A 17,189-nucleotide genomic window follows, 5' to 3' on the forward strand; every position below is an offset into this window, starting at 1 on the left:
TTTGACATTTTAACTGTTGGATTATTCATCTATATTCTGAGATGCTGTATTGAGGTCACATGGAAATTTGTGCAACTTTCTCGAGTAAGCTGTCGGGTCGTGTTTACACGTGCCGCACACAAGTGTATGGGTGTTTTGGGAGAGATCGGGCATCGGATGAGGAGGAAATATTTGGATGTATGGGGACCAGGGGAAGCAGCAGCAGGAGGATGAAGAGGAGGGAAGGGAGGTTGGAAAGACAATGTCGGTCAGGATGAAATATACACACACTTTTCATTACAAAACCTGTCGCTGGCCCATTTTACTGTATTTCATTATGATGTGCCAATTTTTCTTATTTTTTTTTCAATAAACCACATAAGTATGTATTATTAGTAAAAAAATATATTGATGTATTTATTTATTTATTTATCTGTAGATACGCCTTTTCAGTCATCATCATCAAGCCTGGTGTTGGCTTCGTGGTTAGGGTGGTGGCTTGGGATCCTAGGGTCTTCAGTTCAAGCCCCATTGACCGCTGCATTAAAATACACCAGGAGGTTGACTCAGCCTGTCATCCTTCCGAGGTCGGCAAAATGAGCACCAGTGTAATGGTAAGGGGGCCACTGCATCAGCAGCATAGCTGTGTCCCAACCAATGATGCAACCAACAGCCACAAGCTGCACTTGATAGAGCGAGAGTCATCATCATTTTTTATGCAGCCTGCAGCTTTTGGTTGCATCATTGTTGGAATTGCAGCAGTGCTGTCGATGCAGTGTTCCCTCTAGGTTCGAGCAGGAATTTGGAATTTGTTCAGGTTGCTGGCAATAGCTCACCGACCCTTAGCAAAGGACACCGTGCGATCTCTAACGTCCACCAGCAGGGGCCTGTTTCGGTGAGTCAAGGACTGTTGTGAGGTATCTCATCCACAGAACGTTTTGAATGCCCCTCATGCTTTTGAACAAAAGTCTTGAAAAATTATATCATTCAACATACCAGTTGACCACCTTGCCTGATAGATATTTTTTGATCTCTATATACAATTGTCATCCCAAGATGTTTCAATGGTGAACTTTCTAACAGGTAATCTGAGAACTCTGGATTATTGTTTGCGCTTTCTGATTTGAGTCATCCATTTGTAATACTGCATTGTACTTAAGTCCAACAGGATGGTGCAGAGTTAGTGCACTTTGGTTTTGAGCTGGCTTCTGTGGGTTCGATTCCAGACCCGGCCATAAACTGTAAGAATGGTGCTTCGCAGCCTGTTGCATCACAAAGTGCTCCGTCCTTCAGGATGGACGTTAAGCTGTGTCCTGTCTGCTCGCATTAATTAGTCAGTGAATGTAGGAGATCCAACAGCCTTCTGGATGAGTGACGTATTGCCGAAACCATGAACAATTCCAAATTCCTACACAATTCAATTTTGGTCGAATGTCAGGCTTGGCCAGCTGCTTCGTGAAAGACTGGCCAAAAACACTCTGTGGCAGACGACTAATTGGGGCTATTAAAGAACAAGTCAACTGTATTAAAAACTCCATTAGTGCTTGTATCTGCATTGAGTCAGATAGGTCTCCCTAGTTCAATTATAAAGCATTCCAGAGAGTTTCACACATTGACAGGTCTCAAACCAATGCTGCAATTGATTAATGTGAAATTGAAAAAAACAGCTCATGGAATACGAGAAAAAAAAGTCACAAATCATCACTGAAACTTGAAGACAAATCCACTGGAATAGCAAGATCTACAAAAAAACATTCTCTTCTGAAACCTTCCACAACTTTGGTGGTCTCTCTGTCTCCGAGTGCTTCCTTCCTGGTCTTGCCCTCTCTGCTCTTTCAGTGCTTTGTCCACCACAGATGTTTGCAGGGCACATGCGCTCCACCATCAGCCCACTTCTGCTCACATACACTCATTTGTTCCTTTTATTCTCCCACCTGTGAAACCAACTTCTACATTCTCTTCCATCTAATTTTCCATTCAGCTTATCAAGACAACTGTTCACCACTGTCTCAGATCATCCCGGTTAACCCCACCACCCCCTCCCCCCTCCAACCCCAATCACCCCTCTTTCCAAATTTTCCTTCCTGAGAGTTTGCTTCTGTATCAATCTTGTCCAGCCCATGCGTCCTTCCTACCCTTCATTCCTCCGCACACTCATTATTTGTCCAAGTCTCCCAATATTTTGTCCTTCAACCCTGCTGTGGGTGTCCCCTCCCCCTCCCCTTTCTCCACTGTTCCTTTTGTTCTGCTGCTTCCTAATCCGTTCAGTGGATACGCTCTCGCTCTTCCACAAGCCTTGACTCTGGAAACATTTTTTAAAAACCTCACAAAGCTTGAAGTTGTGGCTCAACTTTTGTCCAAACCAGCTCCAAGAAGATACCAAGTAATGGGAAATTGGTCGACAAAGGGGAAGATATTACACAACCAATTAATCCTGATGGTTCAGCCCTGGTAAAAAAAAAAAAATGAACAGAAGAATAAAGATATCCCGGCTTGGCAACTTCCATAAAACGCCAGCTCGCAGGATAAATCATTGAAAATGAATCATTTTAAGGTGATATCCTCAAGCAATATCCATTTAGCTGAAATGAGAAGATCATTTACAATGTGTTGCAATCAAAATGACAGATCTTTAACCAAAACTGTCGAGTCACAGACTCTCGATCTCCTTAGAAAGTAGTTTGTGGAAACAATATGAATGAATGAATCAAAAAGCTAAGAAAGAGCTTCAGATACAGATCTTACCGTTGCAGTCCACAGAAGGCCTGTTGTGTGGAATTCCTTGATGTAACTCTGCAACTCCTGCCACATGCTCAAAAAGGCCTTCACCCAATCCAAGTGCCTCCTGTCCCTGACATCCAGGGAAAATGACGAAACGTTTTGGAGATGTAAAGCAGTGCAGTTTGAATCGTTTCAAAGGTTCAAGCAAGATAATTCGTAGAACACTTTACTCCATGCAGTCTTGAGAAAATGGACATGTGAAGGGTTCCCTCTCCCCTTTGTGGACCATGATATACAGCTTAAGGTAGCCTGTTCCACCATCCCAACCACCCCCCGCCCCTCCCCACCCGACTCCCTTTTCCTCCAAAATATTGAAATCTCATGCATGATAAAGAATGAAAACAGGTATACGAGGATATAGAATGAAAATATGTCCAACTAGAAGGGCACTCGGTGGAGCGCATACCTCCGCCATGTAATGCCTGATCCATGAGAACATATCGGGCCCAATACATTTTTGAAATATCATGCTGTACAGTACTATATCGTTGTTGGCCCTAATCTCTCAATGGTGAAGAATCACTTTAAAAACTAAATAATTCTCGTATCGAGATCAGGATTCTGACCTTCACGAAAATCGAAACATTTCGTCCTTGTCACACACCCAACCTGCCCATAAAATATCATCCCGATCCGTCGACAATTTTTTGAGATATCCTGCACACAAACAGACAAACAAACATACAGACAGAAAGGGGTGAAAACATAACCTCCTTCACCTTCGGTATCTGTTCTGTTTTCAGAAGTTGCATCGATGGGTGCCACCATTTTGTATGAATATCGACATTCTTCCATCTCAGAGCTCCACCCTCAGAGCAAATTTGATCGGTTGAGATGGTGTACCATTTTTGCCAAAGTACTGCTCAACTGCAGGTCTTTTGAAGTACAAACAAGCCAACTTGTGTTCTCCAGTGTTCAAAATATATAATTCAATTGAAAGAAAAGAAAAGTATTTAAGGTTGTAGAAAAAAACAACTCTGAATCGGATGTTTACCACCGTTGATGCATTTGCGATTAACCATCTTTTACACCAACCTATTTAACACGTCAAATTAGTTCATCACACCTGTTGTTTGTATGCTTTATAACGTCCAGAAAACAGTAAGTTTTCTGTTTGGGATGATTTAAAAAATCTATTTGACTGCCAGACTGACCGACAGACTGAAGTAATTGCTTTCCCGCGCCGTAAGCAATGCGTGTGTGGGACGAGATGCTGCACACCCATTTAAAAATAACATTCCTTTCCTGTAGTAATTTTTGCAGACTACTGTAGTATATGAGAGTATAACTCTCATAATACCACAGTTTTAATTGTCGTATTTTTTGCCTGGGCAATTTTCCCAAATTCAGAGCCAAATAACTGCAAAACTGCAGGTTTCATGTTCCGATTCGTGTTCCTATTTGTTTTCTACAGTGTTCAAAATTATAAATTCAACTGAAATTAAGTAGTTCCTTCATCATAGATTGACAGACAGACAGAGCAAACCAATTACTTTCCCCTGCTTTGCACTACGCGTGTAGGGTTAAAAAAAACAGAGTTTGTGTCAAAGCCACCCAATGCTCGCCTGTTGATACATTTATCGTTTTTAAAAGATTAGTCTAATAATATTTTTTATAAAGCATTGCAGTGAAGTCTGATCCAAATAATTTTAAAGCAATATATGTATTTGTATATTGTAATCAGTAAAAAAATAGTGTGGTAGATAAAAAGCTTAGAAAGGAACCTAGAAGTATGCAAAAATATTATTAATACAATGCTGAAAATGGAAAGTGACATCCAGAGAGCAGATCATGTTACAGTGGCAGCATTATTAATGAATAAGTCGAACTACCATGCAGTATAATTTTTATTTGTAATTATGATGGCATCACAATTATAACAGTGCATGTGCAATGGTATTTATCAACATTATGCAATAATACATTACCTACTTGCCATGAGAAATGCATCTAAAAGAAAAAGTAATCTGTACTGTTTTGACTTCACAAATATTGAGTCTCTGAAAAAGGTGAACCAACAAAATTTATTTCATTTGGACTTCATTGCATCCCTCATACACATATTAAATGAATGGCAAGCGTCTAGTCTAAACAGGCGAGCATTGGATGGCTTTGACACCATCTTAGGTTGAAATTTAAAAAAAAATTAAAATCATTTGTTAATTTCAACTTCACTACACCAATAGTATACCCCAAAAGAACCTCCATGCCAAATATCAGCATACTAGTACACATTAAATGAATGGCAAGCTTCTAAATAACTTGCACCAAAAACTTTAACGTTGATGTGCAAAAAAAAGTGAAGTTCAAAACAGGTCAAAAATTTTAAACATTTGGAATTATTTTTTAATTTCAACTTCACTACATCAATAATGTACCCCAAAGGAACCTCCATGCCAAATATCAGCATCCTAGTACACATATTAAATGAATGGCAAGCTTCTAAATAACTTGCACCAAAAACTTTAACATTTTCACGCTCACGCTGACGCTGAGGCTGACGCTCACGCTGACACCGGGGGTATCGCTATAGCTCTCTGTTCTTCGAACAGGCGAGCTAAAAACCATGCAGAATATATGGCTCATGATGCAGGGAATCCAGATTTAAATCCCATATGCAATATGTGCCCCATATATTGTCTACGGATATCCTTGAAATTCATGGCAAAAAAAGTACACAGATGCCTCCGATCGTCTGTGTCCTCCACGGCGTGTGTGTGCATGCTCCTCCGTGAGCCATAGATTAATGTAAAATGAGCAGATCGCATTATTACAGGAGAGGTCATCTGCAGGTGAAAGCACATTGCCATACTCGTGTCATAGAGATGAGAGCATTTCGGTGCTATCCTTTACTGTTTCACATCTCGTCTTGCACCACCTGTCGTGTTGACCATGCACCCCTTTTCAAACACCTGTGAGCACTCATTCATCCACTACTTTTCAAGCTCCTCAAGTCCAAGCTTTTCAATCACCTTCATTCTGTCACTTTTTTATTTTTAAACTACTACAGTACTAAGAATGATACTTTAAGTCTCTCGGTGTCAAATTTTGTATCAGACATAAGATGGGAGGTGGTTCAAAAATGTTTGGCATTTGTAGATTGGCCTCAAGATTTCCGAAACCACACTGAGATGATGATGCTAGATCTTAGGTCGTTCAGTACAATGACATTAGGAGACATCAGGGGACCTGAACACCATTTACAAGTACATTAGGAGGCAAAATGAACCCATTACAAGGGAGTGGAACTAGTTTGTCACAGCAGTCTGAGGAAAGCATTCAGAAGGGAGTGCCAAACAGGCCCAGCTCAGTTCCGCAAAAAAAAAACAAATCCAATTCTGAAAACTCACTTGTCTTTGAACTCTTTGAGAACACGGTTTGTGTAGAACATTGCAGCATCGTTCATTTCCTTTATGTATGGGCCTGGCGTTTGAGACTGAGAGGGGGGAGAAAACCAATTGTGCATCAATGATGAACAGCAGGTTACCTTTTCAAACACCTGATACAGTTTTCACAGCAAGAGCTTGGTATAAACATTGCCTGAGTGCAAAAGATGTTAACCTCAAAATAAATAAATGAATCACTGTTATCCTTTTGTTGCAATGCCGCACTTTTGCACATTAAACTGACATTCTTTTGCAGGTACCAAGGGTCGATGAACACCTTGATGAACAGAGAGGTAGGCATGGATCTTAAAAGCAAAGATGAACAGAATGGCAAGACATTAAAAAAAAAAATTAAGAAGTGTCTGGTCAAAAGGGCTTCAAGCTGGAGAAACAGCCATTTATGACTGTCGACAGTCTAAACGGTCACAACGGGATGCAAGTTTGAAAAGATGACAAGACCAACTTGAAGGTATTGACAGGAGTGTGGATAAGCAAGCTTTACATCAATTGCACGTTAATCTGAAAAGTCCTTCAATCCGGTGTAAGACAGGTTGTGGCTCCATCACATTCTGCTGTTACAGATAAATCACTCTAACTCCAAGAACATGACGTTCAACCCGTGTAACATTCAAACCCGATTTACACCCTCCATTAATCTCTTATCTTCCGCAGTGAGCAATGGAAGGACAATGAGATCTCCTGGGCCTGAGCATAAAATGAAACGGACCGTAAGAACATGCTGATGGCCAACATTGGGAAGACAAAATTCTTCCCCAACATTCCTCCACTAATTATCGCACATAGAGCATCTGTATGCAGTGCAAAGCATCGAGAACCCTGAACTACACCTCATCCCCCTGAATTCAGGTGGAGGCAAAGGCTCTAGAAATCATTGGCATTACTCATCTGCACGTGAAGGCACGTGGCCCTGCTCGAATCATAGTGATTGATGAGTGTTTCGGTGCTGTCCTTTACTGTTACACATCTCGTCTTGCAACATCTGCTGTGTTGACCATATGCCCCTTTTCAAACATGTGCGTGGCATTCATCCATCCACTTCTTTTCAAACGACTTAAGTTCAAGCTTTTCATTCACCTTCATTCTGTCGCTTTATTTATTTATTTATTTATTTTAGTACTACGGTACTAGTAACGACACTTTAAATGTCTTGAGGCGAATGGTCATGTGATCTCTTACGACCACCTTTTCCCATTTCGCGCAATATCTGCAAAAAATCAAAATTCGCCACCAGGTATGATAAAAGTACGAGCCATTAGAAGTCATTGATAAAATGGTGATATGTCTTGGAATAAAGGGAAGCAATGATTGTGTGTGAGCTCTGATGTAAAAGAGTGTGTCGTAATTGGGCCTGAAGAAGAGTCGGGACAGATTCGGGCCTGAAGAGGATTTCGATGGGTGAGGAGGGGGAAATGGTGGGGAGAGAAGTGGACCTGTAAAGGACGAGGAAAGACACGTGCCGAGAGAGTAGTGGATAGTGTATCCACATCTCTCTCAATATCAGGTTGCCATTACAATTGAATGCCAGCTCTCCTTTCCTGAAACTTTTTCCACTCATTGCTTTTGAGACTTCTTTATATTGCATACACAAATATGGTGGAATATCTGACCTCGCACATTTCCACCCCCCTCACTCCTTACCCCCACAAACCACACCACCCCACCAGAATTTGTTTGCAACACATACACAATCGGTCCAACCTTCCCAGACCCAGAGGATACTGGAAACCCAGCCAAAACCATAACAATAAGCTCGATGCTCGATATAATAATTCCTCATAAATTGCACTTACGATGGCGACCCAGCCAAGTGCAGGAATGGCTTCGCTGACAGCTGATAGGTGGTTGAAGAAGCTGCTGCCCCGGTTCTTCTCTCGAAACATCTGCACCTCTTCGATCTGCACTGCCATAGGCTTCAGAACATCTGCCAACTCTTTCTGTACAACGGAAAGTGATGCAGAAAGATGCTTCAACATAACCTGTTGTTGTAAGAATCCAAGACAACACGCCTTACCAATTCTTCGAGTGAATACTTGATGGTATTTGACAGGGAATTAATTGGCCATGCTCCACCAAAGCAAGAACTGGATCATCTGATTTGGTTGATAGCAGAATGTGTGAAGCTGTATCGGGGTTGTTGTTTCGTACGCAGCCTGTGGTTGCTGGATGCATCACTTTTGGGAAGCACAGCTATGCCGCTGATGCAGTGCTCCTTTTACCAGTAAGCTGTTACTCATTTTGCCGACCTCGGAAGGTGTTATTCAACACTACAATCGGAAGGTGCACAACAGGGACTCCAACTCAAGACCCAAATATCTTGAACCAGCAACCTTAACCATTAAGCCAACACCAGGCTTTGTATTGGGGTCAATAGTGGTCCCACACGTTATTAAAGCCATTTTGTTTGTAATCATTTGTGGGCTCATGTCAATGCCAATTTTCATTATCAATTCAGGAAGCCATGTTGTTTTCATGTTACAACTTACCTTTGGCTTCTGTTCACCTCATATTTGTTTCCGGAGTGGACAGATCAATGTGCTGCTTCTCTTAATCCAGGATATGAACTCGTTTGAATGCAACAATACAAGCCTCAAAACGTTTGTTGAGAAATTTTCTCGTGAAGAGTATATGTTCCCAGTTGCAAGCAGCTGCTTGTTTCACAATCATCATCATCATCATCATCATCATCATCATCATCATCATCATCATCATCATCATCATCATCATCATGTGCCATGTCCTATGTAGAGGGTTGGTGCTGCAGAAGCAGTTACTTGGCTACAATCCTAGTTGGGTTTCCACTCCGGCTCAGGAAGTCAGGGAAACGATTTAGAATTTGTTCATGGTGTCGGCGATAGCTCACTTATTCTTCATGAAGGACACCGTGGGATCTTTAATGTCCTCCAAAGAATGCCGGCAGATAGGACGTGAAGTTTTAACGTCCATCCGAGGGACGGCATGCACATTGATGAAATACCCTGCCTGTGAAACACCGGGATGACAGTTTATAACTGGGCCGAGATTTGAGCACAGGCGAGACAGCTTACAGGCGAGTATGTTGGTGAATAAGTCGTAAAAAAAGAAATTGCCTACAGTTTCCATCCCAGGCGAGAGACAAGACTTCCATTGGGCTGGAAGGATAACTCAGAGGTCGATAACTTGCCTTTGTGCTATTCTGGGATTGATTCCCAATCCAACAATAAACTGTCAACCTGGTGCATCAATGAGTGTGCCGTCCTTCGGAGGGGATGCTGAACTAGCTGTTCCATCTGTCTGCATTCACTGGAAAACAGAAAGATCCAATGGTGCCTTTTGAAGAGAGTAGGCCAAAACGCACAACCATATCATATTGATGATGTAATGGAGCACACAGAATTCAGGATTTTATCCCCCGTCAAAATAGCCATTCAAGAGAGAGAGAGAGAGAGAGAGAGAGAGAGAGAGAGAGAGAGAGAGAGAGAGAGAGAGAAGAGAATTTATCACAAATGTAACAAAAAATTCACAGTCGTTCGCAAATGTGGTGTCCATCTAACCACCACACACAATTAAACACTGCACATCCCAAATTAAACGAGGTTAAAAAAAGAAAAAGTTTGTAGGACTCTGATAACAAGGACAAATGAGTCAAAACAGATTTTTCACAATCTTATCAGCCCAAGGAGAATGTGAATTTGCAGAACTTTGAGTAAAACACAGTCATTTAAAATGTCACAGAATGCAAATCATCACGGAGATGGATTGTGAACTTGATATGGTAATGAAGGAACTTTGTAACCTCAAGAGAGATATGTTTGTGAAAACTTTTGTCCACTTTTTATAAAGATATGTATATATATATATATATATATATATATATATATATATATATATATATATATATATATATATATATATATATATATATATATAGTGGTCTGAAGCTCATTGATACATTTAAGTAATTCATGAATGAGTTTTTATTCCCTCCACCACCAAAAGTGGATGGAGGTTATGTTTTTACCCTTGTCTGTCTGTCTGTCTGTCTCTCTGTCTGTCTGTCTGTTTGTAAGTGATTCATCACCATTGGGAGACAGGGCCAAAAACGATATCCTGTATAGCAGGATATCGCAAAAAAAGTTGTGCAAGGATTCGGCTTTCCTGAAATCTAATAGCCTTACCCTACTATCCAGAACTCGAAGTTTTCACAGAATACTTGCACACACTATGTTGCGATCACTTCTCCCCGAAATGTTCTCCCACCTGCACATCCACCACCATAGTTGGATCATCACTTAAAAAGAGGTCGAACACTGCACTCACCCAAGTGGGCTTATCTCCGAACTGACGTGAAAAGCCATCCTGGACTAGATCTAAAAAAAAATCCTCCTCGACTCTGCTCTTTCCCTGTTCCTGAACATAATCTATCCCTGGCAAATTAAAATCCCCCATAATCAATACTCTTCCCTTCCCACAGGCATCTCTGCATTATTCACGAAACCCACTTTCTTGCTCTTCCTTCATAGCAGGAGCCGTATAAACACATCCCACAAGTATCATACTTACTATTCTTACAATATCTGATCTCTATCAACACTGATCCTCGACATTAATTCACTCCTTTATGTCACCCCTTTCCATTAACATCGTCCTTTACCCAGATTGCCGAACTTCCGAAATTTCCTCTTTCCGATCACACCTGTACATATCACAGCCTTCTAGTCCTGTCCTCTAAGGAATCTCCTCATTAATCCATGTCTCACTTACTCTAACTATATCATATTCCTCACTATCTACTTTAGCTTTAAGCTCTTCCCTCTCATTATTTTAACTCTCGGCATTAGTCCAGAAGTTTTTTTTTTAATTCACTCTTAATATTTGCTGCCTGGCCATACCAATCATGTTATCAGTTAGAGTTCCTTCTAATTGAGCCTCTTCATCCTCCAGAATAATAAAAAAAAGCCTCAATTCCTTCCTCAATTCCCACTGAAAACCTTTCTGGCCCTTGTCTGTTTAGTCGACAACCATCATTGTGGAAAAACTAAATCCCACTATTAAACTTTGTTCTTCCCTCCAAGGCTTCAAATCAGTACTGCACCACCGTTTAAGGATGCCCTCTATCCCTACCTGTAAGATGTTCTACCCTCATTAAGCATCTCCAATCACCCGGGTTTTTTTTCCATACAGGTTCCTGTTTCCTTGCCACTACCCAAGTGTCAGTGAATTGCTTTCTGCACAATCACCACGCTTTTCCAAGAGCGTAGACTTATATTCATTTATTTTTTACAAAAAAGAACAAAGGAGGAGGGAAACAGGTGAATTCTTCAAATGCAGCAAAGCCGTTTAAAGCCGTCTCTTCAAAATCGATTTGAGACATTAAATTACAAAATGCCTACAAAATAGCAATACCATCTCTCAATGATAACAAAGTGCGCAAAATGCATTCCCTGCTAAGGATCGGCAAATGTTCCAATGTTCCACATCACGCAGTTGCAACCAACCGTGTGTGCTGAATAGCTGCAGATGTACTTCAAACTCAAGGAACAGACGAATAACACCAAACAAAAGGCATTTTGGTCCGTAATCTGCTTGTCACATTAATCTCTCCATCCATCCATCCATCCATTGGGACCATACGATGTGAAGAGCGTTGATGCTGCCTAAGCAGTCTCCTTGGTTATTGGGCACAATCCTGGACGGGTCGCCACTCCGACACAGGATACCAGCAAGCTGGCACTCATTTTGCCGACCTCAGAAGAATGACAGGCAGAATCAACCCCACCTGGTATTAATTCAACAGCCGAGCGGGATTTGAACTCGGGATCCGAGGATCTCAAGCACATCAATCTCTGATGTGGAATATATCCCTCTACGTGACTTGTCATGATTATTTAACGCTTAGATGTCGTTTATTCTTTGCAATTCAACGTTGTCGCAAACAGTTGTACGTTTTGAAGCATATCTTATAGAAATGATGAAATTCTTAAAAGACTGCATTAAATGCTCATGATAATTGCTTGTTATCACATACCAACCACTTCATTGGAATCATCATCTTTTGTTTACAGACAAATATTACAATTGGAGATTTAATCTTTGAAATAATTGATTTGGAATCTTCAAATGAGCATTGCTCAAAACAATAAGGTAAATTCCCTTCAAAAGATGTTTACAACATTCCGTACTTTATGCTAAAACTAATATAGAATAAAATGAAAAACAGTCCGAAATGCTTTCTGCCTGCACTGGCAACCCCATGGTGAATGTTTTGTGAAAAATGTATGAATGGTTATGATTACTTTTTTGTGCACATAGTCAAGGCTCATGGAAGAATTGCAACACAGAATGGATCAGGACACAACATAACAAAAGGAACAGGAAGACAAAGGGACAAAATAGACAGAGATGGATGAATAAGGGATGCAGGTAATGATGAGGCAAGGGGAGAACGCGAGGGGTGGGCAAGATGGATACAGAAGCAAAAATATTTTGGAAGAGGGTAGGGTGGTTTCATGGGTGTAGAAAAATTCATGGTTTTTGATATGGGATGATTTGAGATGGTGGGGAAGAGCTGTCTTGAAGACCTGGAGGGAAGAATGAGATTGAAGTGAGTGTGGAAGTTGGTTCCACAGGCAGGAAAATAGGGGAACAAATGAGTGGATGTGAGCAGTGGTATATGAATTTTGGGAGTTCCACGAGGAGAGAGTTGCTGGTGGACCACGTGCATCCTGCAGATACCGAGGGGGGGGGGAGACAAAGCATGGAGAGGGCAGAGTGTGCAAGGCCAGAAAGGATGCAGAAGAAGACTGAGAGGCCACCGACTTTTCGGCGATGGCCAAGTGATAGGCCCAAAGACTCAACTTCAACGTGAGAGATTCCAACGAGCTTGAAAGCCTTTGTTTCCGTGGTGTTAAGCTCAAGAAGATGTGAGACAGGGGAGCCAGCCCAAAGGGGAGAGCAGTGCTCCAACAAGCTGCAGATGAAATCTTTGTCGGTGGATAGGGGCACAGGTGTGCCAAGGGAGGACTTTGCACAACGGAGGATGCCTAGTCAGCATCTGGCTTTGGAGGCCATCTTGGAAATGTGGTTTGCCCGAGACAGATAACGTCTGAGAGTGAGACCCCATAGTTTTGAGTTACTGAACGTCTTTGAGAGGGTTGTTGAGAAAGTAGATGGGAGGGTTTGCGGTAAAGGTGAGAGAAGAGAGAGAGAGAGAGAGACAGAGAGAGACAGACAGAGAGAGAGAGAGAGAGAGAGAGAGAGAGAGAGAGAGAGAGAGAGAGAGAGAGAGAGAGAGAGAGAGAGAGAGACAGGACAGAGAGAGAGAGAGAGAGAGAGAGAGAGAGAGAGAGAGAGAGAGAGAGAGAGAGAGAGAGAGAGAGAGAGAGAGAGAGAGAGAGAGAGAGAGAGAGAGAGAGAGAGAGAGAGACAGAGAGAGAGACAGAGAGAGAGAGACAGAGAGAGACAGAGACAGAGACAGAGACAGAGACACAGAGAGAGCTTTCCTGAAAATTAGGAATAGGATGGGGCCTAGAACACTGCTTTTGGGACACTCCAGCCTTGACAGGGAGAAGAGACTAAAGGATTCAGTTGAGAGGCACACATTGGCTCAATGAGTGAAGGATGTCAGTAATCCAACAGTGGAGTTGGGCATGGTTTCCATAGGTTAACAGTTTGGAGAGCAAAGCGGGATGCCAGACAAATGCCTACTTACAGCTAGTCTTTTCATCCACATTTCCATTGGGCAAACTAATTTGATGTAGATAATGACATCACTGGTGGGTCTGACAGGATGGCCTAGATGTACGCACACTCTCCTTTAAGTTGTCTCACCTGGCTTTGATTCCCGACCCAGCTATAAACTGTCAGCCTGGTGTTTCACAGGCAGGCCGATTCATCAATGTGTGTGCTGTCCCTAGGATGTATGTTAACTGGGTGTCCCGTCTCCCAGCATTCATTAGTAACCATTAAAGATCCCATGGTGTCCTTCCCAAAGAGGAGACAAACTCTTGCCAGCACAATGACCAGATTCCAAATTCCTACCATAACTAGTCGAACGTCTCCACAAAAAGGTGGGATAATGGTGGCTGTCAAAGAAGAATAAGATGATGAAGAAGAAGAATGATGTCACGAGTGACATGTTGAGTTATACAAATGAGGCAGGTTGTTCTGTGTCCAACATGTTACGCCGTGTCAAACAGTATGCATGTTGCCATACAAGGTCTATATTGTGATGCAATGTTATCTTGCTTATAACAACGTTAGAAAATAAGCCCTTGGGGTTAAAACTAAAATGGTAACCACTTACATGCGCTTACACTTACGACAGCATGCGCTAACCCTAACCCTAACAGCCTTCCACCTCTTATTTTATAACCTTTGCCATATTTACATGAAAAATTACAATATCTCTAAACTTTTCAATAAATAACTCATTCAAATCACAAATGATTTACTCGAGTTATTTTTCCGGTTGCAGGATGCGAGCACAATGGGCTTTTAAAACAGTCGAAGAAGACCACATTTTTATACATTAGAAAGTTAACAATGACAAGTGATTCCGATGTCCACGTCTCTGATCGATGATGAGCTGAAGCATTGATATGTTTTAAATATTACGAAGTAATCGTAGTAATTAACATCTTGTTAGTTACGAAGTCATTGTAGTAATGAAACCACGTTTTAAATATTGCATATTTAATTATATTGCATTTTGCCATTTTATATTATATTGCCATTTTTTTTGGTGATTGATTGAATGATTAAGTTAATTATGAATATGTAACATTTTAAAGTTGGCTTTTGGCTTGCATATCAGTGCTCTTGAATATAAATCTCTCACGATCCACTTCATCAAATACAAGAAGCTTGTATTTATTATGTTTTTGCATGCAGGATGTACCCGAGTAGTTGCTTGCAGTGTGCAATATAGAAATATATATATATATATATATATATATTTATATATATATATATATATATATATATATATATACCACATATAGTGTGCATACTATGGTATGTATATACCACCACTGGTATATACAACCATCCATCCATTGGGACCATACTCTGTGCAGAGCGTTGGTGCTGCCTCAGCAGTCTTCTCGGCTATTGGGCACAATCCCAGAAGGGTCGCCACTCTGACTCAGGACACCAGCATGCTGGCACTCATTTTGCCGACCTCGGAAGGATGACAGGCAGAGTTAGCCCCACCTGGTATTAATTCAACAGTCGAGTGGGATTTGACCTCAGGATCCTTGGATCCCAAGCCCACCACCCAAACCATAAAGCCAGCACCAGGCATATATACAACTCCCTGGCCCAATTTATACCAAATTTGCTGTACCTCATTATTTTCTCAGGAGGAAGGTCAATGTCACAATAAAAACTTTCAAATTCCAAATTAAGTATTCCTAAAATGGAAAAATCAATGGCACCTTCAGGGATCTCACGTTGTCTTCTGGCCAAGCACGTGTGAGCACTCCAAGCTCGTTCCCTCTCCTGGCTGAAGTAGTGGCACAGCAGCACTTGATGATTAAGAGTATGTTCAAATAAAGCACTAACATCTTCATCGGGTGATCGAACTTGTTAAAAGTATAAACCCGACAAGACGGTGGAGAGGTGCCGCATGTACCATTTCACTGTCCAGCCTGGGTTTGATTCCAGGCCTGACAATGAACTCTCAGAACGGTTCTTTGCAAGGAGGGTGTTGCATCACAAAGTGTGCCATCCCTCGGATGGACAATAAACTGGGTGTCTCGTCCACTTGCATTTAGTTGATGGATGTTAAAGATCCCACGGTGTCTTTCATGACAAGTAGACAATTTATCACGGGCACCCTGAACAAAAAACAAATTCCTGTTTCAAGCATCTTCAGTCGGACGCCAGGCTTGGCCAGCCGGTTCATGAAAAAAGCTGGGCAAAACCTGTTCCCTGTCCGACCCCACAAGGAGGAGGGAATAATTGGGACTTATATATTAAACTATGGAATGTGTGGTTAGAGAATCATGTGTATTGAGAGAATACAGTTTTGCAAGTAGTTTGACTGTGTGTACCCCATTTCAAGAAATGGCGACTCGATGAAAAGGCAGGAAAACAAAGTATTTAATCATCTCACCTCTGAGGGTCCTTGGTAGCAGGAGGCTGTGAGAAGCAAAGTGCGCTGGACTTTCCACGCACACTGCACCATGTCAGCCTTGTTTAAGAGAAAGGGTATGAGATGTGCAGAACATAAAAAGAAATGTAACAACTATAATGGGTCAAGAGTTGATAATGTTACATTAACATTGATATCAAATTAAAATCTGAAAAACGAAAACTGAATATAGTTGTAAAAGCATGGGTTGAAATATAAATAATAAGCACAAATTCCAGCATCTCCCCTCCCCAGCCCCTAAATGGGCATTGTGAGGGTGCCTGTTTGATTAAAAGCATCTCTGACAATGACATCACAAAGAGTTCTCAATTGCTGGGGTGACTGACAGCAAGAAGAGTGGTCGGGAGTCGACTAATTGACTTTGCAGTGCGACGAATGCATTAACCTTTTTAACCATTTATAAGCTGCCAACCATCATGCACACCTTCTGTAGTGTCACTGACTTTGGCACTCAGCATCCTACGCATTCCCAGCTCGACACTGGAGACATGGTGATGTGGCCTGAACCTAAAGCCCGGCTCAAAAACATCGAGGTTGGAGGTGTGAAGCCACATTGACGCCCTCAAAAACTCTGGTATAAAAGAGAAGTAAAGTGATCGAAGAGTGTGAGGCCCTGACATTCACATGCGAGTGAAGATCGAGATAATTTTAACACCCGTGGAAGACACAGGATACACAGTTTAGTCGCAGTTGCAATACCAACATGGTGGCCTCTCGACCACATAAATGCGGTGTAATGGTTAGAGCACCCACAGAATCTGGGAGGTTTGCAATTCGAACCCGACAGCAGCCAAATGATAACTTAAACTTTAAAAATGGTATATGCTGCTTCCTTGCCTCATGCTCGGCATTCGAAAAGGATGAGTAATACCTGCTCAAACTGAGCGAAA

The 17,189-nt window shown here is 41.6% G+C and overlaps 1 protein-coding gene across 10 annotated transcripts in view; it reads right to left on the reverse strand.

The window, feature by feature from the left end:
• The window catches only part of LOC147035299 (adenylyl cyclase-associated protein 1-like), a 129,536-nt gene that overhangs the window by 33,471 nt on the left and 78,876 nt on the right, over nucleotides 1-17,189 (reverse strand). For 8 of the 10 annotated variants that reach the window (XM_085896642.1, XM_085896636.1, XM_085896634.1 and 5 more), the window contains 4 exons: nucleotides 16,261-16,338; nucleotides 7,958-8,101; nucleotides 6,111-6,196; nucleotides 2,725-2,830 (listed from right to left, as the gene is read on the reverse strand). In XM_085896642.1, the coding sequence (XP_085752768.1) occupies nucleotides 2,725-2,830; nucleotides 6,111-6,196; nucleotides 7,958-8,101; nucleotides 16,261-16,338 (414 nt within the window). The remainder of the gene's footprint in view (nucleotides 1-2,724; nucleotides 2,831-6,110; nucleotides 6,197-7,957; nucleotides 8,102-16,260; nucleotides 16,339-17,189) is intronic. The other 2 variants (XM_085896657.1, XM_085896645.1) reach the window with 1 other exon arrangement.

The sequence above is a fragment of the Eptatretus burgeri genome, chromosome 1 (genome assembly GCF_056783735.1).
Source record: "Eptatretus burgeri isolate ZD-2024b chromosome 1, Ebu_testis_v1, whole genome shotgun sequence".
Lineage (NCBI taxonomy): Eukaryota > Metazoa > Chordata > Myxini > Myxiniformes > Myxinidae > Eptatretus > Eptatretus burgeri.